A 24,359-nucleotide genomic window follows, 5' to 3' on the forward strand; every position below is an offset into this window, starting at 1 on the left:
GTCACAGATGAAGCGAGTGACGTCACGCAGGAGTGTGGTGTCACCAACGCCATACCTCCCAATTTTTAAAGAGCAGAAAGAGGGGCAAAATGTGCGGCGCGCTCTGCGCGCCACAACAAATTTGGCCCCACCCACTTTTATGTTGACACCGCCCATTCTCATTCATTTATCATGTGCTCCCACACAGTATGATCCTCCTACAGTCACCCGTAAATTATATCCCCCCCTCCATCTCTCCCCCAGTTTCATATACACCCTTCCTCTGCCCCAGTTTCATGTCCCCCCCCTCCATCTCTGACCCCAGTTTCATCACGTTCTCCCCCTTCATCTGCCCACAGTTTCATGTCCCCCGTCTCTGCCCCAGTGTCATGCTGTTCCACCCCCCCATCTGCCCCAGTGTCATGCCGTTCCCCCCCTCCCCTTCATTTGCCCCCCCAGTTTCATTGGGCCCCCTCCATCTCTGTCCCCAGTTTCATGCCGCCCCCCCCTCCCCTTCATTTGCCCCCCAGTTTCATGGGCCCCCTTCATTATGTTCCACCTTAATATTTAATACAAAACAAACACTTACACTCACCTTCCATCGCTCCCCCGATGCTCCTCTCTCCGCTCTCTCACTCCATTCACATAGGTGATTAAAGCAGGAGCTCACAGCACGATGTGATGACGTCATCGCGCCTACACACGCAAGCCGGGCCGCAGCTTTAAAGCAGGAGCTGAGCTCACAGCTCCTGCTTTAATCGCCTATGTATCGGACGCCGATGAGCTGAAATCGGGACAGACAAGTGCTGGGGCGGGCAAGTGCCAGTGGGCCCCCAGAGGCTCTGTGGGCCTTGGCACTTGCCCGACTATGCCGTGCGCTGACGCCTGCCCTGCTAAGAGGCAAGGATCCTGAACAAAATTCCCTAATGCGATGTATGAAAATGGATTTTCTAAAATAAAGAATCCTTTTAAAAAGTACATTTTAAATTTTCTTGTTGACTTATACTGCAGATTTTTTTACATTGGAGGTCACATTTAGTTTCCATGGTTTAATGGCGTCTATGACCAATGATTGATTGAGCGCCATCTACAGGCATTTCCTGCACAAACACATATAAAACCAGCAGGGATCTGGGCAGCTTTAACACCAGAGTGACAAGGGATCGGTGATATATGAGGATTATAATTTTTTTTAGGAACAAATTTTTAATATGATTTGATGTATTTATGGTTCCAATAGCATCAGAATTAAATAATAAAAGATTAAACATACAACATAAAAGTGGGGCTTATAGGGCTGCTGAGTTACACAGTGAACTTACCTTTTTGTGTGTCAAAGTTCAGTCTTGCTGAATTCAACTTTTAATCCATATACAAGCTGTTTGGTGTATATTGGGTGTGACCACCCTTGCCCGAGAATAGGTTTTCATCTGTAGTCACAGCTGCTTATATTGACAGGTCCTGATGTGCAGTGACCACAGGTGCCCCAAAAGACATAGCCACTCCTGGGTGCACCAAATGTCACTTACTAGCCTTACAACAACATATAAATGGTGTAGGAGAAATTTGATGAAGTTACTATCTGACAATTGATGCATCCTTCCCAGTGGCTTAAAGGGGCTGTTCAGGACTTCGTAAAAACATGACTGGTATATTTTTCTCAGGAAGTGACATCTTGTCTGTTGGTCACATGCCCATTCTGTAGCTCAGTACCATTCATTTTAATGGGATGGAGATGTGGCATTGCCATGTGATCAACAAACATGATGTCACTTCCAGAGAAGAAAAAAGCAGCCATGTGTTTGAGTCCCACACAACCCCTTTAAAGAGGTTGTTTAGTTTTGAAAAGCCATTCTCATATGCCCGTTTAGGGTATTCTAAGGCAATAAAGTCACATGTTCAGTATCCATATCCCTTGGCCAAAGTGGACAGCAGTTACAAAGAGTGTCTCTTGCTCTGGAGGACCAGGCAGCCTATTGTTTTGAATAGTCTCTGTGTAATACATACTTTACCTAGTGGTGGCGCTGCAGGGAAATCAAAGAGTTAGTACTAGGTTTTCCCATAGATAACAGGCAATTAGTGGTGGTACTTGCATGGGGACACTTTGTGATCACCGGATTTCAAGGAACTTGACTGGCCAAAATGGAGAAACCCTTTAACCACTTCTGGACTGCCCATAGACTATAAACGTCCGGAAGGTGGTTGCCTTGTTCTGACAGGATGTACCGGTACGTCCTGTAAGAACACAGCAACTACACGAGATCATGCAGCTGCTGAAACAGGGAGCTGGCTGTACCTTCAGCCGGAGCTCCCAGAGAGATGACAGGGAAGGTTTATTCCCTTCCCTTCCTTCTCAATCACTGTGTATACAGCACTCAATGAGCACTGTATACACAGCTATGCGCACCGCCATGTTGCCTCCGCCCTCTGACCCGGCGGTCACGTGATCCGCCAGTGTCAGCGTTTTAGGTGTAATCAACTTTTATTAAATTTTTTTTTGTCAAAAACAAAACAAGAATATCACACAAAGAAAAAGGGCCAAGCGCCCAAGGTCCCGCTGTGTCAGCGTTTTAGAAGAGCTGCTGGGTTCTACAGGACCCAGATCAGCTTTGTAAGCTGTGTATACAACGTGCAGGAGTCTGTATTCCTCCTACAACTGGGGCTAAATGTACCTGCCCCAGTTGCAGTGGAAATCAGAACTCTAATACAAAAAAAAAAAAAAAATTATCAGATGTTCCTAAAGGTCTATTATCACGTTATGGGGACACAATCTAAAATAAATAAACAAATTAATTAATTAATTAATTAATTAATAGAAATTAAAAAAAATAAATAAAATAGTTAAAATAATACACCAATAAAATTAAGGTTATAGGCAGCCCCACCCACAACGACAGCAAATAAAAATTACCATAGCGGAGAGGAAAAACTATTCTATATAGTTTTTCAGTAGCACTTTGTGCTATTGAATAAAGAAAAAGAAAAAAAAAAAAAGAGTAGTGAAAACCAGGCACAATTTCCCTCCTATTTTGTTTATATTCTCCTCGATACACAAAAATTTAAACACATTCAAAAGTAAAAACAACATAAAAATAAAGCCCTATGTGTCCCCAAAAAAAGACACAAAAATTAGTTGAATCAGACATATGAGGAAAATTTTATAGCCCTAATAACTGCACAAAAAAAACCTAAAATGTGTCTGGTCCTGGACCACAAATTCGCCCAATACTGAAGTGGTTAAGTTACTTTGTATTTCTGTGGACCTTAAGGACACAACTTCAAGGGGTTTCTTCAGTAATTAAATTTAAGCAATGTTTGTTCTCAGACTTGGTAATTTACTTGAAGAGATTCAGGGACAAATCCAAAATCAACGCAAATGGGCCGAATCCCACCTAGACAGAACAGCGGATGAGCAGACTCTGCACATACAACAACTCATCAACGCTCTAAGAGAAAGGATGGTGAGTAGCAGGTCACAGATCACTCACATTTCTCTTTGCAGCTTATGTATGGCATTTGTTATTTGTATATGTACGGCAAACCTTAAATTGTTTCTATGTATAGTATATCTTATATAACTATTATAGCATATAAATGATCAATATATTTTATACACCAAAATGGGGTATTATACGGGGCAGCTGAACACAGTGCCGCACCTCCCATGAGGCGACCTGAAGCGACTGCTTCAGGCGGCGCTATGTCAGGGCCCCCTGGAGGGCGGCATTTTTTCTTACCTAAGCCAGTCCAGGACAAGCTGTCCTGGACTGGCTTAGCACCAAGCGGTGGATTGGGGAGGCCACTGGAGCAGCGCTGCTCCAGCAGCCTCCCCTCACGTCTCCGTTCCTGCTCTCTGCCTGCGAACGGTGCTAAGCCCCACCCCCTTTGCTAAGCCCCACCCCCTCCGCTCCGCCTCCCGGGGGCGGCTTTCTGTCGTTCGCCTCGGGCGGCTAAAGGGGCAGGTTCACCCCTGGCTGAACATGTACAATACTCAGCAAGATGTATTTGTAATGAGTTGGGTGATCTACCAACCACTAATAGATTGGGTCTATAGCATGGTGCAGATCTTGTTCATTTAATGCAGTTTGACAAAATGTCTTAAACAGAAGCTAAGTATTAACCAACAGCTCAACATGAAGCCAGAAGAAGTTACCTCTGGTCTCTGTATAGTGGCCAGCACCATTACTACAGTTATACTGCCATTGAAGTCAACGGGAGCTGAGCTGCAGCAGTCGCCTCTCCCCACTATAGCTGTATAATAGTAAACAAGCATCCACAATACAAGTGACCAACCCAGAACCCCTGGGTTCACACATACAAAACCCCAGATAAAGTAAGTGATGGTGGATTCCCTAGATAACCCAGCATCCACTTTTTAGGTACTCATCCCAATTATTATTATTATATTTTTTAATTTGTGGCTGTGTTATCATTAGGCTCATTTTGCAGTGGTAGGTAAATGCAAGATTGAATGAGTGGAAGGAATCCCTATGTAGCTGCATCAGCGTCAAGTGCAGGGACCTAACAAACTAACAGGGACTGACAGGAAAAGGAACCCATTGAAGTCAATGGGAGGCTTTTTTTCAGCAATGAAATTCTACACCAAATTCCTCACCATTTTCCTCCGTGTGAATGGACTCTTATCACATACACTAGAAGTCTGGCAGTCTGGTTGTGAGGAGTCCACCTGCTGTACAAGGACTAGCTTTGTGCTTATGGCTGAGAGTTTATATTGACTGGGGTTGTGGTAAAGGTATATGAAAGGTGTTCTTGAGAAATGATTTGAGAATATAACCTCCATATACAGTATGTGCCTAATGTACCGTCTTTACTTCATTCTGTTGTACAACGAAAACAATCAAATACTGATAAGGTCGCAGGAGTAGGACTAACCCTATTCCAGAACTAGTCATATCCCAGTGTGAGGAAACCAAGGGTGTCGGTGGGCAATGTCCTGGAAATAGCCCAACTCAGTAGCTAAAATTGTAAGGTATTGTAGAGACTTCCAGGATAAAATCTTTGCCATGGGTGTAACTACCAGCACACCTAGAAGCTGCTATGTTGGGGCCGAACAGCTATGGGGGCCAATTTCCACTAAAGCCCAGGTTGCATTTAGTGCTAACTATGGATGATGGGAAATGCTATGGGAAACTGAATATGCCTCCATTACTTTACTGGGACATACCAGTTTTGCTTTGCACTCCTACTGTCACATGTTACACTCCAGCCTGGACCTGCACTTCAAAGTTCCTTATTTTGGATACAAACCTGGGGGGATGCCAGTACTGAGTACTGGCATCCCCCCAGGTTTGTATCCAAAATAAGGAACTTTGAAGTGCAGGTCCTAAAAGAGGACACCGAGCAGACTGGAAGACATTGTGCTCAGGTGTCCAAGGCATGAGCCATATTAGTGTGTCTATTCAGACTTGGAGGCCACAGATGGTTCATATACTTCATTTGGTGCTGAGGGACTAGACAGAGATCCATGATAAACTGAGGAAATGCTACTTTAGAGGAACCCAGTAAACTTCCCAAAAGAATGGCCAGGTAGATGTTATATACACACTGATTAGCCATGGTATTAAAACCACCTGCTTAACATTATGTAGGCCCTCAAAACATCTCTGGTTGTTGAGGTAACTCCACGAAATCTCTAAATGTGTTCTGAGGTATCTGGAACCAAGACATTAGAAGCAGATTCTTCAAGTCCCGTAAATTGTGAGGTGGATTAGACATGTTTTGCAACACATTCCACATGATCGATTGGATTAAAGTCTGAAGAATTTGGAAGCGTTTGTTCCGGCTCCCCGAAAAAAAGAAGTGACATGCTCATTCTTTCACGCGGAGTTGCCTCGCAACATCCATCTGAAGACACTCCCTCCTGAATAGGCCCATTCATCTGGGCCTAATCTGGACCGGCATCCAGTCGCAGCTACCCGTATTATGGGCCGGAACCTGAGGCGGCCTCCGCCTCAGGTTCTGGTCCAAAAAACCCCGTGTGGACTGACCCTTAAGGTCTGCTGGCTGTTCATGTAATGTGAAGAAAAATTATATCTGCCATTTGGAGATGTTCTGACCTAGTCTCTAGCAGTCACTATTTAAGTTCTTACATGTTGACTTTCTGCATGTTTTCAGATGGGATTTTGAAGCCAAAACCAGGAGTGGATAACAAAATGGAGGGAAAGTATTACAGAGAGTTAATACGCTTTTTTTTAATTTATTTTTTTTTATAATCCATTCCTGTTTTTAGGTTAAAAACTGCACCAGTGAACCTGATACAGAAACTGATCATATATGCAGACTCACAGTCTAATCAGTGGCGTAACTACCACCATCATACCTCCCAACCGTCCCGATTTCCGCGGGACAGTCACGATTTGGGTGACATGTCCCGCGGTCCCGGTTGGAGGGAGGTATGTCCCGATTTCAACTCAGATCTGCGTCCAGAGGACGCAGATCTGAGTTGAACACATATGCTGCTGAAGCAAGGAGCTGACACAGGTCAGCTCCTCGCTTCGCCGCTGCCCGCCTCTCTCCCTGACACATGCGGCTGAAGCTGCTCGCTTCGCCGCTGCGTCTCTCTCGCTGACACATGCGGCTGAAGCGAGGAGCTGACCTGTGTCAGCTCCTCGCTTCACTGCTGCCGCCGGCTCCTGGCTTGTAGACGCGATGTACAAGCCAGGAGCCGGCGGCAGCGGCGAAGCGAGGAGCTGACACAGGTCAGCTCCTCGCTTCAGCCGCATGTGTCAGCAAGAGAGAGACGCAGCGGCGAAGCGAGCACGCGAGCAGCTTCAGCCGCATGTGTCAGGGAGAGAGGCGGGCAGCGGCGAAGCAAGGAGCTGACCTGTGTCAGCTCCTTCCTTCAGCCGCATGTGTCAGCGAGAGAGGCGGGCAGAGAGCGGCGAGGGAGTGGAGGAGAAGGTAAGTTTAATGTGGAGGTGGAACGTGAATCTGGGGGCAGATGAAGGAGAGGACGGCATGACACTGGGGGCAGAGATGGAGAGGACATGAATCTGGGGGCAGAGATGGGGGGGACAGGAATTTGGGGGCAGAGATGGGGGGACAGGAATTTGGGGGCAGAGATGGAGGGACATGAATCTGGGGGCAGAGATGGAGGGACATGAATCTGGGGCAGAGATGGGGGACATGAATCTGGGAGCAGAGATGTGGGGACATGAATCTGGGGGCAGAGATGGAGGGACATGAATCTGGGGGCAGAGATGGAGTGGACATGAATCTGGGGGCAGAGATGGAGTGGACATGAAACTGGGGGCAGAGATGGGGGACATGAATCTGGGGGGCAGAGATGGAGAGGACATGAATCTGAGGGCAGAGATGGGGGACATGAATCTGGGGGCAGAGATGGAGAGGACATGAATCTGGGGGCAGGGATGGAGGGACATGAATCTGGGGGCAGAGATGGAGGGACATGAATCTGGGGGCAGAGATGTGGGACATGAATCTGGGGGCAGAGATGTGGGGACATGAATCTGGGGGCAGAGATGGAGGGACATGAATCTGGGGGCAGACATGGAGTGGACATGAAACTGGGGGCAGAGATGGGGGACATGAATCTGGGGGCAGAGATGGAGGGACATGAATCTGGGGGCAGAGATGGAGGGGACATGAATCTGGGGGCAGAGATGTGGGACATGAATCTGGGGGCAGAGATGTGGGGACATGAATCTGGGGGCAGAGATGGAGGGACATGAATCTGGGGGCAGAGATGGAAGAGGGACATGAAACTGGGGGCAGATGAAGGGTGTATATGAAACTGGGGGAGAGATAGAGGGGGGACATATAATTTACGGGTGACTGTAGGAGGATTATACTGTGTGCGGGCACATGTAAAATTAACGAGTGGGCGGAGTCAACACAAAAGTGGGTGGGGCTAAATTTGCCGCGGCGCGCTACGCGCGGCGCACATTTTGTCCCTCTTTCAGTTCTTCAAAAGTTGGGAGGTATGCGCCATAGCAGCAGAGGCAGCTTCCACAGGGCCCAGGACATTAGGGGCCCAGAGACAGCCGCTACTGCTGCTATCATTATACTCGGGGGGTCTTTTCAGACCCCCGAGTATAATGACTGGTGGCCCGGGAGCGGTAAGATAACATAAAAAAACACTGTTACTTACCTCTCCATGATCCGGGCAGGCTTCGGCCTAGTCGTCTGACGTCTCATGACCCCGGCCTGTGTCCCGGGTCATGTCATATCTGATATAATTGAAGATGGACTACTTCGGAGGCCGACAGCGTAGAAGCTGGGAGATAGGTGAGTAACAGAGGTTTTTTTTATGTTTTTCTCCCCCTGGGTCTCCGATTATTATACTCTGGGGTCTGAAAAGACCTCAGAATATAATAAGTGTGTATGGGTGTCCACAGTGGGACATAATACTGTGTGCAGGCGACACTATGGAGTACAATACTGTGTGCAGGGGCCACTATGTGGCACGCAGGAATGCGTAGGAGGGGGTCGGTCGAGGTCGTCTGTGTCAGTCGGGGGGGTGGGGGGCATGTCAAAAGTTCGCCACTGGGCCCATTCCTAGTTACGCCACTGAGTCTAATGTTTGATAGATAGATAAATAGATAGATAGATAGAATATATGGCCATAAAAGGGTAACTAATATTCTTCCACGTAAGTCCTGTTTGCGTTGTTTACCACTTACATGCACTTCTCTTAATGAAGAGTTTCTGTAACTGTTCTGCTTGTTCTTGTAATTGAACCTTTCTGAGATATCGCCTCTATGTTAGTGGGTTAAAACCGCATCATTTATAATATGCTAGAAATGAGATTATTTCAGTAAGTGTATTATTTTCATTTACAGTACATGAGTAATGCCATTGGGTAAATACATCGGCTGATTTAATGCACTGGACAGAGGTGCCAGGATTCTGAAAATGATAAATCGAGACAGATCTAGAAAATGAGGTCACTACATTACTTTTCATATATATATAGAGAGAGAGAGAGAGAGAGAGAGAGAGAGAGAGAGAGAGAGTTCAAAGCTCCTGGCCCCCAATGCATAATCTGTATCAGGCCCCCCACCACACATGTGTTATTTAGACTCCCTAGGACAATAGATTGGCTAAGAGTGCACCCTATATAACCATACCATTCACTTTTCAGCAATGTTATGCCAGAATTTGTACTACATTTTTTTTTCTGTTGTAAAGCAAGTAAAATACCACAACATTTCAACATTGCATTGGTTTGCAATGTACAGATGTATCAACAATTAAACTAGGTTGAATTTGGATAAGAACTCCAATTTCTTATTAAACCAATTCAGCACAACCCACCCTGAAACAAGTGACTGCCCAGTTGCTGGAAGCGATCCAAGCCGGCACTTCCTCCCTGACTGGCAAAATTGAGGAGGTTAAGATTGACCTCGGTCTGCTTCGCCAAGATTTTCAAACTCTACGGGGCAGAGTGGGCGAGGTGGAAGATTGCATTTCCCAGGCTGAGGACTCTTTACAGCCCCTCCCTGCCAAAATACAGGAGTTGGAGCGGGCGGCAAACCTCTGGACGCAAAGAGCGGACGATTTGGAGAACAGACTGCGTCGCAACAACCTTCGTATCCTGGGTCTTCCGGAGCGGGCAGAGGGCGCTGACCCTCGTTCCTTTGTTGAAAAGTGGCTGCGTGATACTTTTCCGGACGCTCAGTTTTCATCGATCTTTGCGGTTGAGAGGGCCCATAGGGTCCCCGCCAAACCTCCTCCGCCCGGAGCACCTCCACGTCCTCTGCTGGCCCGACTGATCAACAGTACGGATCGTGATGCTACTTTGCGAGCTGCACGCCAGGCCGGGGAAATTAAGTTCAATGGAGCCACGGTGGCGATCTTCCCTGATTTCTCGGCTGCTCTTCAGAAGACCCGGGCATCCTTTGTGGCGGTCAAGAGACGATTGCGTGAGAAGGCTATCCAATATTCCATGGTATACCCGGCCCGGCTTCGTGTTGTTCGCGGTGAACGCTCCTTTTTTTTTACTTCACCTAAGGATGCTGAGGACTGGTTATCCCTCCTTCCTGGATCTCCGCGACGTTGACCCTGCGTCCTGGTGGTGAGAGGTCCTTCCGGATCGTATGTATGGCCTTGTGTTTTGGACTTATTTTGCATCGAACTCTTTGACATATCTGTTATGTATCCTTTTGATTCCACTGCACGGGAGGACGTTTCACCATTTTGCTGATTTGCTTGGTCCAGGTGCCTAGGATGCTCCAATTGTTATGGCTCTGTATTTTCGGCTCTGCTACATGTTTGTGTCTAGCTTTACTGCGCTGATTTTCTTGAGAGAGTGCCCAGAACTACATCGGTATTGGGTGCACTTTCTCCCCCGTTGTTTGTCGCCGCAATGCTGGTATGTCCAGTATTCTAAGATTGTTTGCTCGATCTGTTGCACCCCCTGTGGGTGCGCTGTTGTGTTCTGTTTATGTACTTATGTACTTTTTGATCTGCCACACGCTGTCTTGTCCTCGTGTCCTGATGTCCCCATCCTGTACTTATTGGGTAATAGATTGTCATGGCGGCCCTTAATATCCTCTCCTGGAATGTGAGGGGTATGGGTAACCCGCGTAAACGCTCCACTATCTTTTCCCAAATCCGACAGATTAACCCCCATATTTTGTGTTTCCAGGAGACCCACCTGGTGTCGGAAAACTCTGGTTGGCTGCGGAAACCATGGGTTCAATGGGCGGCTCACTCCATGCATACTTCCTTCTCCAGGGGGGTGTCTGTTTTGGTGCACCGTAGCCTGAGGTGGGAGCCGGGTGTGGTAGAGAGGGATCCTGAGGGGCGATATGTGTATGTTCAAGCATGGATTGACTCGACCTTGTATGTAATACTGGGTGTGTATTTGCCCCCTGCATCGGATCTTTCTGTGCTTCAAACAGCGGCCCAGTTTGTGTCCAGATTTCCTGGGGCAGTGGTTCTTTGTTTGGGTGACTTTAATAAAGTGATGAATGGTGCCCTGGACCGGTTTTATACTGGCTCAGATCCTCCGCCCTCCTCCCGTCCCACTCCCATGGCCAGGTTGGTCCAGGAGTTGGGATGGCGGGACCTGTGGAGGATGCTGTCTCCCGACTCTAGAGTCTTCTCCTGTCATTCAGCCCATAGACATGCCCTGTCCCGCATTGATTATGCCTTTGGGAATGTTAAAACGTGTTCTATCCTGCAGTCGGCATCTTATTTACCCAGGGCAGTTTCAGACCACTCTCCTTTACTAGTTACGTTAAATCATGGGGACACTGTTAGGACACACCAGAGCAGCCGCATACACCCCTTCTGGCTCAAATTGTTTTTGCCAAACGACAGGATACCCGATCAGTTGCAAGTTTTCCTGGAGGTTAACTCCCCGGCTGCCCCTCCACCCCTTCTCTGGGAGACCACCAAGGCATACCTCAGAGGCTGTATTAAATCCTCTATTTCTTTCATTAAGAGGGAATCCTCACAGCTGGAGACTAGCTTAGCTACTCAGTGTACCTCCTTAGAGGCGGCCTATGTTGCCAATCCAACTGATGAGACTAGATCCCAGTGGCTAAATGCTGGTAGACAGTATTTACATGTATTGCATGACAAAGCACGTAGATCCATGTTCTTTAATAAACAGAGATTCTTTGAACTGGGTAATCAATCGAGTAGTTTGCTAGCCCATTTGGTGCATCAGAATACGGCCTCCCCTGCCATTCTCCGTGTGCGTTCAGCCACGGGTGACATTATTTCTAATAGCCAGGGCATCCGTGATAGATTTCACCAGTATTATGGTGAGCTATATTGCTCCAAACTTGGGGCTAGTGATCAAGAGCTGTCTGTTTACCTGGACTCCATCCCCTTTCCCACCTTATCTGCTGAACAGCGTGCTTTTTTGGACTCCCCCTTCACGTTGGAGGAGTTGACGGAGGCGCTGTCCGGCATGGCAACGGGGAAATCTCCGGGCCCAGATGGCATTCCTGTAGAGGTGTATTCCCAGTATCGGGATATGCTTCTCCCCGTGCTGTTGGAATGTTTTAAGTCCGCCTTTGATGGCCGCAGTCTCCCGGCGTCCTTTTATGATGCTACCATTATATTGCTGCTTAAACCAGACAAGGACCCGCTGGATTGCGGCTCATATAGACCTATTAGCCTGTTGAATATTGATTACAAGCTTTTGGCCAAAATGCTGGCCAATAGGCTTAATACGGTAGTCCTTGATTTGATCCATCCGGACCAAACTGGATTTATGCCGGGAAAATCCACATCTGATAATCTCCGGCGCGTCCAGGTGGTGACCCAGATTGGTTCGGTCTCTCCTGAGGATTGGGCGATTGCTTCCTTAGACGCAACCAAAGCCTTTGACTCGGTCGAATGGCCCTTCCTCTTGGATTCCTTGCGTAGATTTGGATTTGGTGATGGCTTCATTACTTGGGTATCCCTTTTGTATCAATCTCCCAGAGCAGCGCTATCCATTAATGGTTCGCTGTCCTCGTATTTTTCATTGGGTAGAGGCACGCGACAGGGCTGTCCACTTTCGCCGCTGCTGTTTGCCTTAGCTATAGAGCCCCTGGCCATACTTCTTCGGAGGGATCCTGTTTATCAGGGAATAATTATTGGTCCCCGAGAGGAAAGAGTCGCGCTTTATGCCGACGACCTCCTCCTTTTTTTGAATCAACCCTCTATATCATTGCCCCGTGCCATGGAGCTAATAGAGATATTTGGCAATTACTCAGGTTTGCGCACTAACTGGGCCAAATCTTCTTATATGCGTATTGGTCGTGCCTCAGCGGCAGTGGAGGGGGGAGTGATGTGTGGGCTGCCAGTAGTCTCCTCTTGCAAATACCTTGGCATAGTGCTCTCTAGAGACCATAAACGGTTCCTAGATCTGAATGTATTCCCACTCCTTCCCCATTTTAGAATTAAGTTTCACACATGGGCTGCGCTGCCTCTGTCGGTGGCGGGTCGGATCAATTTAATTAAAATGATTGTCTTACCCAAGTGCTTATACGTGTTGAGCCACTCAGCTGTACTTGTGCCACTCCGATTCTTTAAGCAGCTAGACTCCCTAATGATATCCTTTGTGTGGGGCCATTCCAGATCCAAATTGAAATTGTCTGCTCTCCAGAGACCGAAACAGCTTGGTGGTGCATCTCTTCCCGACCTGTTCCTCTACTATTTAGCTAGCCAACTTCGATTTCTCAAATCTTGGCTTTCCCCGGAGCCTCTACGAGGCCCTGAGGCGCATTTGGCTCATCACCTGGACTTGCGTATCCTATGGCCGGTGTTGGACCACCCTCAGCTGTTCAGAGGCAAGCTCTTACCCTTACATGCTTTGGCGGCGCGGGTCTGGAAACAGGCCCGGGCAGTATCGTCCTATACTGACGCCCCTGCGGAGACCCCCCTGTGGGATAATCCTAGCTTACCCGACCTTTACAAGTTGCCCGATGCTCAATCCTGGTCTCGTTATGGGGTGTCCTTTCTGTCGGATTTATATGTGCAGGGAGTCTTCGTCACATTTGATTCTCTGCAGGTATCCCATGAGATTCCCCGCCATCAATTCTTCCGATTCCTCCAAATACGCCATGCCCTTTCCTCTATATTCCCTACCCAGCCTAGTGCTATTTCTGTGTATCCACTGATTGGTGTGCTACGCTCTCAGGGCCCAGGAGGTCTGATTTCGGTCCTTTACGAGCATCTGATTCACGCGAAAGTGTCCCTGACCGAGGCCCCGGCCCTGTCCCGCTGGCGCACCAATATTCCTGAGCTAACAGATGAGACGTTTCAGGACATTTTGGAATCTCCCCTGTATGTTTCGCCCTCAGCCAACAATAAGCTGATCCAAATTTTCATTTTGCATCAGTGCTACTTGACCCCTGCCCGTCTTTACAAGATGGGTCGATTGCCGGGCCCGAACTGCCTTCGGTGTCCGCATCCTCGAGCGGACTTCTGGCACATGATGTGGACCTGTTCAGTTGTGCAGACCTTCTGGAGAGGGGTGGTTGATCTCCTGATAGACGTCCTCGATCGCCCTGTCCCGTTTTCCCCTGAAGTTTGTTTATTTGGTGTATTGGATGAGGAGTTGTGGCAGCATCACACCCGGATTTTTCTTCGGGAATGTCTGTTCTATGCCAGGAAGGCCATCGCCCTGCGGTGGATGGCCCCGCGCCCCCCATCAGTATCTCAATGGCGGAGGCTGGTCAATTCTATTCTTCCATTTAACCAGATTATATATAAAGGTAGGGGCTGCCCCCAAAAATTCACCAAGGTGTGGGGAGCATGGTGTGATTCTCCTAATACCCAACACTCTGCCTCCTCGATGCGCTCAGCACTAGGCGCCTTCACATAGTAAGATGGTTACCCACCGGATGATGCTGTACTCCCCCTTGTCTGGACTGCTTTACTCTCTGTTCCGTCTTTTGTAGGCGGGGTGGGTTTAGCCTGGGTCGGGATGGCGGTGTGGTGGATCTTTGTTTGTTTAGACTTTTTTCCTTTTCATTGTATTTTATTTTGTATGTTTTGATTATGTGTACTCCTGAGTGTATTGTTTCATTGTTACATCTTTTTCAATAAAACGAGTTTAAAAAAAACAAAACAATTCAGCACCATCTCTGGACATGGTGGCAAAACCACTGACAGACTGCAATTCACGACACAACCACTGGGTGGCTACACATAGGATAGACACATTGTGACAGAGTATCCTGAAACCATGTCATTGTCCTCAGTGTATAATAGATTTATACTTTCATAGGACACTACAGAAAAGAGACTGCAGGAGAACGTACATCACCTGACTTTGAAAGTAGACAACACCGAGCATGCACAAAGACTGGAAGCGAAATTCAGCAAGATGAAGCACGCAGAGGACAAAATGGCTACCAGAATTACAAAACTTGAAAACCAAATCTGGGATGAGATTGAGAATATGAAAAGTGAATATAGAGCAGGCAAGTCATTGTCATTCCTCTTATATAACAGCTTCCAGCTCAGTCATGATGTACCACAACATCATACAAGCTACGGGGAAAAAGAACATTAGCATTTCATTAAAGAATTGCACATAGGTTGATGGGAATAACTACCATGCATTTCAATGAGTGTGTGGGAGGTGGTAGAAGAAGTGTTCTCTCCTAAGACTATTGTAAATGGAGCAAAAGTGCTACTGAGAGCAACTCCGGCAGGGGCTCCATCTATACAATACTCAAATGTGGAACAGAAAATATTCTGATGGTGCGAATTAGAGGGGCAGTAAAAAAGAAACTGGTAAGAAGTGTAAATATCATGAAATATCATTATTACATAGACAACCTTAGATCAATCCACTATGTCCAGTTACTGCGTTATAAAACCTAGACTATATAAAAACAAGGCTGTCGATGATGTATACCATGAAACCTCTCCAATGACCACCCTCTTATTCAGACCAGGCCTCCTAGTATGCATCTTCTTTATTGACCAATACATGACCACATGATCAATGCAGTCATTGGTGTTCATCTCAACAATGTGCACTACACATATCTCACTTCCAGCCCGGTAATGGACTTCTGTATGTACACAGACTTTAATATATTGTGAGATATCAGTCACATGTGATACAATAGTAGCCATGATTTACACATTTTTGCAAATATAAATAATGACATTTTTTGTAGACTTTTAAAGATTTTCTCTAACCATCTTAGGGGTGTTAGTCTTTTTTGTTGGCCAATGGATATGAACATGATTGCAGGAACTTGTCAGAAACCCAGTCAGGGTTTCCTTATCGTGACCAGGTTATCCTCTCATACATGTAGTGTATTTGCCTGATAAACCGTCCTCAATAATGAAATCATGGCTGAGTTTCTGACGAGTACCTGACCATAGAAAGTTCCAGCATTTATGGAACTGGCAAACGATCAAGACAAAAGACTATTACAACTAATATGTTTAGAGAACATCTACATTTTTTATTTATTTTATTTATCAAATTTAAATATGGTTATATTTGTAGGCTGTGCAGGACTTCAACAACATGGCTGCTTTCTTCTTCTCAGGAAGTGACATAAATACATCAAATACTTCATAAGCACATCCCATTTACATAAACCTAGAGATGTGTTTGTTATGTAAATGTTCAGCATGAAATGTTAATAGTGAAAATTCCTAGACTATGCCTTTTACCGCCTGTAGAAGCAGCACACATGTATATAATACACAAACATATACACTATTTCATAGCACAGGTACTCTAAGGCCCGGTTCACATCTTCGTTTGGGTTTCCATTCTGGGAGTTCACTTGAGACGACCCCCCCCCCCCCCAAATGGAAACCATTATACACATTAAAAAGTGATTACCTTCATGATACCCATGGACCCCATAGACTATAATGGGGTCCGTGTGTTTTCTGTTCAGTTTCCACACAAAACATGCGGAGAGAACAGAGCTGCTTACACATGGACTGCATTTTAGTCTATGGGGTCCACAGGTTTCCCAGATAACTGCTTTTTAATGTGTATAGGTTTCCGCTCAGGGGGTCTCAAAGTGGACTTCTCAAATGGAAACTTGAATACGGATGTGAATAAGGCCTAATACATTGTATTAATAGTATGGTACACTAATGGCAGAGAATATTGATTATAATATCGGCTAGAATAGAAAAGTAAGATATTAAAGGGGTTATGCACAAAATTTATTTATCCTCTATCCACAGGATAGAAAATAAATTCCAAATCTGACCACTGAGACCCCCCACTGATCCCATTGTCCTCAATGAGAATGTAACACCCCATGTCCTTAGAGTCGGTGGGAGGCTCAGCAGTCAGACCCCACTGATCAGCAATTTATCTACTATCCTATGGATATGGGATAAATCAATCTCATGTTATAACCCTTTTACTAGGCTCATTGTTGTCTCTTATATGTATTTATTACATTTCATGTCCCTGACTACTTACACCCCTCTTGTTTTGGTTCTGTAACAGGTTTCCAGGCAATACAGGAATCTTTGAATTCTCTTCAACAAATCCAAGACACAAAAGTCAAACTAGAAAGTAGAAAATTCCACAAAGACATGAAGCAAATACGACGGAAAATTGTGGAACTGAAAGATATTTGAGATACTTGTGCCAATATTCGGGCCTGCAGGGCTCATTACTTTATAGTGCGTATTTCACATGATCCTAGAGCCTGTGCACTGATACAGTTCCTATTCGGTGTGTGGTTTGCTTCTCATTATACTTTCTTCTCTATTTAGTATTCCTCCCTTAACAAAAAAAAAAATGCAGAAATTTCTGGCAGCGTTACAAACTCATTATTGTAAAATACTGAAATGTAATGAATAGCTACACTGGAATCTATAAAATATAAGAAGTGGAAGGATTAAAGTGATCGTGGTGAAATATATCAAAAGCAACAGTAACCTAAAACAGCTTAAGGCTAAGGCCCCACGGACCGTATCTGCAGCACTAAAGTGCTGCGGGAAGAACCGCTGCGTGAACGCATTGCGGTTCTTTCCGCAGCGCTTTTAAGAGAAAGTTAACAGTTTTCCTCTGTGGTCTTTCTCTTAACATTATATCTACGGGAAAGCCGTCGGCGTTTCCGTAGATATAATTGACATGCTGCGATTTGCAAAGCCGCAACGGCTTTGCAAATCGCAGCGTGTCTGCGCTGCGATCTTTTCCGCAAAGTGGGGATGGGGTTCGCATGAATCCCATCCACTTTGCCTGCACTGTACAACGCTGCAATTTTTCCTGCAGCGTCTCCACTGCGAGCAAATTGCGGCGTTTCCGGTCCGTGGGGCCCCGGACTAACATCGGTTTTCTTCTTAGTAGCTTTTACCACACATTTGAGAACAACAATAAATGAATAAAGCTACTTACCTAGATGTCTACAGAAAGGCCATGGAGAGTTACATGACTCTTGTCATGTCTGTCATGCTACTGTTTAAGCTTTTTCTTAAAGGGATGTGTGCATTTCTGCATACTGCTCCAATGTATTTAAATTTACAGTATACCAATGGCAGATGGTAAAAGAACAATCTGGCATTCATGGGAGCCATAATGGTTAGGAACGCATTTTACATGAACAGCAGATGCATACACAGATGCATACACACAAAATATGATATGAACATATCGTAATTGTACTCACTAACTCTACATTCTCCTTCTGTTTGTTGCTTAAAGGGATTTTAGCACTGGGAAAGCTCATTTTTAACTAAGCATATATTTGTATAGCCTTTAGAAAGGCTATTCCAGACATACCTTTTGTTTGTTAATCCTCTCAGCCATTTTTGAATTATTCCGCTTTTATTGATATGCAAATTAGCCAGCACTGAGCACCGGAAGTTCACTGAGCTCTGTGTGATATGTCTACACATAGGGAGGTGAGAGCAGGGAGACTGCTGTTGGTGATGACTCATCAGCCTTCCCTGCTCTCACCTCCCCCTGTGTACACACAGCAGACAGTGCTTAATTAACTTCCAATGCTCGTTGCTGGCTAACTAGCATATCAATAAAAGCCGGCTCAAAAATGGATGAAGGGATTAACAACCAAAAGGTATGTGTGGCTATGGCTATGCAAATATATGCTTAGTTAAAAATGAGCTTTCCCAATGATAGAGACCCTTTAACAAAAAAAGGGTACAAATGGAGGATCAGACTACACGGGATTTGTTTGTAGTCTGTAACCATGGAGACAGATTTTCCATAAGCACTGTATACACAGAACTAATAAATATTTTTAGTGCCAATGAGAGCAACTCTTATAGATCCCACAATCCCCAATAGGACGTACAGACAAGACAGGACAAAAAATAAATAGAATGTGCCCTACCAAGTGGTATCTGACATACATAATATGTCTTAGTACAGTACATGAGTACTCACAGGAAATGTCACATTTCAACAGAAAATTTGGGTTTATACTTCAGAAATGATGAACTATTGACCATAAGAAACATAGAAGATGTTGTATAGAGGGGCAATACATGGAGAAGTGACTGGTACCCAGACATAACCTGAAGAAAGTGTCTCGCACTCTCACATTAGTGTATGGTGCTCATAGTACGGTTATCTAAACCAATCACGCAGTAGAGAAAAGATCACAACATACAATTTTATATAATGCAGATTAAAATCTGGATTATTTTGTGCAACTTGAGCAATACATAGAAACATGGCTTGAATCCAGAAACAAGCTCTTTAGATAAACTATAACAAATGAGAGATGATATACAGTGGAACAATATATAGCAAAGTTACTTGCATCCCTTTAGATCTACTGTAACGTATCAGAGATGATATATAGGAATATAGAGAGAAGTCACTTGTCTCCAGACATAAGTCCTTTAGGTATACTTTAATACATGGAAAATGGTATACAAGGGAGCAATACATGGAGATGTGGTTTGTAGCCAGACATAAATCCTTTAGATCTACTGTAACACATGGAAGATGTTATACAGGGGAGCGGAAGAATACATGGAGACGTGACTTGTCTCCAGACACAGGCTCTTTAAATATAATGTAATATAAGAGAGATGGTATACAGGGGAACAATACATAGAGACGTGACTTGTATCCAGACATAAGCCCTTTAGATATAACACATTTGTACTATAACATTAATCTTGTAAATGTTCTAAGGGCCTTTTATATTATATTGAATTTCTTCAGTTTCTTGCACTTTAATGGACTGTATTTTACATAAATGATCCTTTTATATATGTAAACGTTGCTCTAATTATTTTGTTGGTATAAAATAAAGCAGCTTTTAGTACTGGATTTGAGTCAGCGACCATGACTGTGCAGTAGGTGTAGTGAAGTAAAGATACATTAATTAAAAGAGACTTGTACGCTGCCATTTTATTCCAGAAGAGGTACGAGTGGCTGAGAAGATTGCGATGCCATTGTATGTAATAAATAGAACCGCTCACAAAGTGACTCATTACTGTAATCATATTTCTGCTCTCACGCCATATTCATTATCTTCCTTTCTATACCTTACAAAAACACAATTTTACCAATGGCTATATAATAAAGCATACCTCAAGTGTTCATCTTAGGCTAAGTGGACACCATGTTTGTACACTTAAAGGGATCCTGTCACATGGAAAGTATCATGCAATCTGTAGGCAGCATGTTATAGAGCAGGAAGAGCTGAGCAGATTGGTGTATAGTTTTATGTGAAAAGAGTCCGTATAACTTGTATGTTATTTTATGTCTATGACCTTTCTATCCTTAGGAGTCCAGTGGGTGGTCCTATTCAGTGATTGACAACTTTCCTTACATAACTGCCTACAGAGATAGCTGTCAATCACTGATAAAGTCTGCCCACTGGACTCCTAAGAGCGGAGATTTAAATGAATAAGATATGTCACATGTCCACATTTCACATATGTATGATATCTCCATTTTTTGCGGATTCTATATATACCCGTTTATTTCAATGTATTTATTCAGACATCAGTGTGGTCCACAAAAAAAAATATGGAAGCATGTGAAAATAAAAACACATGATATCCGTGTGCCCTCAGTATTTCACAGACCCAGGGACATTCAAAATATAGAAAATGCAACAACAAAAAAACTGATCTGCATTTTACTGAAGTGAAAAGCAAATCAACCTCAGACAGTACACCATCCACAAACAAGCTGAGTGGGGGGCTACCTCACCCACGGGTGAATGAGGTCTTAACTAAGGCCTATACATCAATCTGCTCAGCTACTTCTCCTATAACATGCTTGCTACAGATTGCACAACATTTTCCATGCGTCAGGAACCCTTTAATCTAATATACATGCCAGGAAATATTTCCCACATATGTTAAAATTTCCATAGGCCCCATATTCATCACATGGTGGCAAATAAAATGTACAATCATTGTGTTGGACTACCATGTTTTAGTTTATTTCATTTTTTAAACAATGATACCCGATGGTGATGGAGGTTACTATTAGAGATGAGCGAACAGTGTTCTATCGAACTCATGTTCGATCGGATATTAGGCTGTTCAGCATGTTCGAATCGAATCGAACACCGCGTGGTAAAGTGCGCCATTACTCGATTTCCCTCCCACCTTCCCTGGCGCCTTTTTTGCTCCAATAACAGCGCAGGGTAGGTGGGACAGGAACTACGACACCGGTGACGTTGAAAAAAGTAGGCAAAACCCATTGGCTGCCGAAAACATGTGACCTCTAATTTAAAAGAACAGCGCCGCCCAGGTTCGCGTCATTCTGAGCTTGCAATTCACCAAGGACGGAGGTTTCCGTCCAGCTAGCTAGGGCTTAGATTCTGGGTAGGCAGGGACAGGCTAGATAGGAAGGAGAAGACAACCACAACAGCTCTTGTAAGAGCTAAATTCCAGGGAGAAGCTTGTCAGTGTAACGTGGCACTGACGGGCTCAATCGCCGCAACCCAGCTTTCCCAGGATCCTGAATGGAATACACTGTCAGTGTATTCCCGTATACCTGATATATACCCCCGATACCCGTTCCAACGGTGTGCCCCCCCCACCTTCACCCCAGAAATACCCTGCAAGTCCCCTAGCAATAGAATTGGGGCTATATACACCCACTATTTTTGCTACTGCCATATAGTGCCATTGTCTGACTGGGAATTCAAAGAATATATTGGGGTTACGTGCACCCACAATTTTTACTACTGGTATACAGTGCCAGTTTCTGACTGGGAATTCAAAGAATATATTGGGGTTATAAATACCCTCATTTCTTGCTACTGCCATATAGTGCCAGTTTCTGACTGGTAATTCAAAGAATATATTGGGGTTATAAATACCCTCATTTCTTGCTACTGGTATATAGTGCCATTGTCTGACTGGGAATTCAAAGAATATATTGGGGTTACGTGCACCCACAATTTTTACTACTGGTATACAGTGCCACTGTCTGACTGGGAATTCAAAGAATATATTGGGGTTATAAATACCCTCATTTCTTGCTACTGCCATATAGTGCCAGTTTCTGACTGGTAATTCAAAGAATATATTGGGGTTACGTGCACCCACAATTTTTACTACTGGTATACAGTGCCATTGTCTGACTGGGAATTCAAAGAATATATTGGGGTTATAAATACCCTCATTTCTTGCTACTGCCATATAGTGCCAGTTTCTGACTGGGAATTCAAAGAATATATTGGGGTTACGTGCACCCACAATTTTTACTACTGGTATACAGTGCCATTGTCTGACTGGGAATTCAAAGAATATATTGGGGTTATAAATACCCTCATTTCTTGCTACTGGTATATAGTGCCATTGTCTGACTGGGAATTCAAAGAATATATTGAGGTTACGTGCACCCACAATTTTTACTACTGGTATACAGTGCCATTGTCTGACTGGGAATTCAAAGAATATATTGGGGTTACAAATACCCTCATTTCTTGCTACTGCCATATAGTGCCAGTTTCTGACTGGTAATTCAAAGAATATATTGGGGTTACGTGCACCCACAATTTTTACTACTGGTATACAGTGCCAGTTTCTGACTGGTAATTCAAAGAATATATTGGGGTTATAAATACCCTCATTTCTTGCTACTGGTATATAGTGCCATTGTCTGACTGGGAATTCAAAGAATATATTGGGGTTACGTGCACCCACAATTTTTACTACTGGTATACAGTGCCAGTTTCTGACTGGGAATTCAAAGAATATATTGGGGTTACAAATACCCTCATTTCTTGCTACTGCCATATAGTGCCAGTTTCTGACTGGTAATTCAAAGAATATATTGGGGTTACGTGCACCCACAATTTTTACTACTGGTATACAGTGCCAGTTTCTGACTGGGAATTCAAAGAATATATTGGGGTTACAAATACCCTCATTTCTTGCTACTGCCATATAGTGCCAGTTTCTGACTGGTAATTCAAAGAATATATTGGGGTTATAAATACCCTCATTTCTTGCTACTGGTATATAGTGCCATTGTCTGACTGGGAATTCAAAGAATATATTGGGGTTACGTGCACCCACAATTTTTACTACTGGTATACATTGCCAGTTTCTGACTGGGAATTCAAAGAATATATTGGGGTTACAAATACCCTCATTTCTTGCTACTGCCATATAGTGCCAGTTTCTGACTGGTAATTCAAAGAATATATTGGGGTTACGTGCACCCACAATTTTTACTACTGGTATACAGTGCCATTGTCTGACTGGGAATTCAAAGAATATATTGGGGTTATAAATACCCTCATTTCTTGCTACTGCCATATAGTGCCAGTTTCTGACTGGGAATTCAAAGAATATATTGGGGTTATAAATACCCTCATTTCTTGCTACTGGTATATAGTGCCATTGTCTGACTGGGAATTCAAAGAATATATTGGGGTTACGTGCACCCACAATTTTTACTACTGGTATACAGTGCCAGTTTCTGACTGGGAATTCAAAGAATATATTGGGGTTATAAATACCCTCATTTCTTGCTACTGCCATATAGTGCCAGTTTCTGACTGGGAATTCAAAGAATATATTGGGGTTACGTGCACCCACAATTTTTACTACTGCTATACAGTGCCATTGTCTGACTGGGAATTCAAAGAATATATTGGGGTTATAAATACCCTCATTTCTTGCTACTGCCATATAGTGCCAGTTTCTGACTGGGAATTCAAAGAATATATTGGGGTTACGTGCACCCACAATTTTTACTACTGGTATACAGTGCCATTGTCTGACTGGAAATTCAAAGAATATATTGGGGTTATAAATACCCTCATTTATTGCTACTGGTATATAGTGCCATTGTCTGACTGGGAATTCAAAGAATATATTGGGGTTACGTGCACCCACAATTTTTACTACTGGTATACAGTGCCAGTTTCTGACTGGGAATTCAAAGAATATATTGGGGTTACAAATACCCTCATTTCTTGCTACTGCCATATAGTGCCAGTTTCTGACTGGTAATTCAAAGAATATATTGGGGTTACGTGCACCCACAATTTTTACTACTGGTATACAGTGCCAGTTTCTGACTAGGAATTCAAAGAATATATTGGGAATACAAATACCCTCATTTCTTGCTACTGCCATATAGTGCCAGTTTCTGACTGGTAATTCAAAGAATATATTGGGGTTATAAATACCCTCATTTCTTGCTACTGGTATATAGTGCCATTGTCTGACTGGGAATTCAAAGAATATATTGGGGTTACGTGCACCCACAATTTTTACTACTGGTATACAGTGCCAGTTTCTGACTGGGAATTCAAAGAATATATTGGGTTTACAAATACCCTCATTTCTTGCTACTGCCATATAGTGCCAGTTTCTGACTGGTAATTCAAAGAATATATTGGGGTTACAAATACCCTCATTTCTTGCTACTGCCATATAGTGCCAGTTTCTGACTGGTAATTCAAAGAATATATTGGGGTTACGTGCACCCACAATTT

At 44.3% G+C, this 24,359-nt stretch overlaps 1 protein-coding gene across 1 annotated transcript in view; it reads left to right on the forward strand.

Moving 5' to 3' along the window:
* The window catches only part of FAM81B (family with sequence similarity 81 member B), a 52,825-nt gene extending 35,782 nt beyond the window's left edge, over positions 1–17,043 (forward strand). The window contains exons 6-8 of the mRNA XM_075271960.1: positions 3,305–3,440; positions 14,696–14,891; positions 16,910–17,043. Coding sequence (XP_075128061.1) covers positions 3,305–3,440; positions 14,696–14,891; positions 16,910–17,043 — 466 coding nt within the window. The remainder of the gene's footprint in view (positions 1–3,304; positions 3,441–14,695; positions 14,892–16,909) is intronic.
* The last annotated feature ends 7,316 nt before the right edge of the window (positions 17,044–24,359 follow it).

Source organism: Leptodactylus fuscus, chromosome 1 (assembly GCF_031893055.1).
Source record: "Leptodactylus fuscus isolate aLepFus1 chromosome 1, aLepFus1.hap2, whole genome shotgun sequence".
Classification (NCBI taxonomy): domain Eukaryota; kingdom Metazoa; phylum Chordata; class Amphibia; order Anura; family Leptodactylidae; genus Leptodactylus; species Leptodactylus fuscus.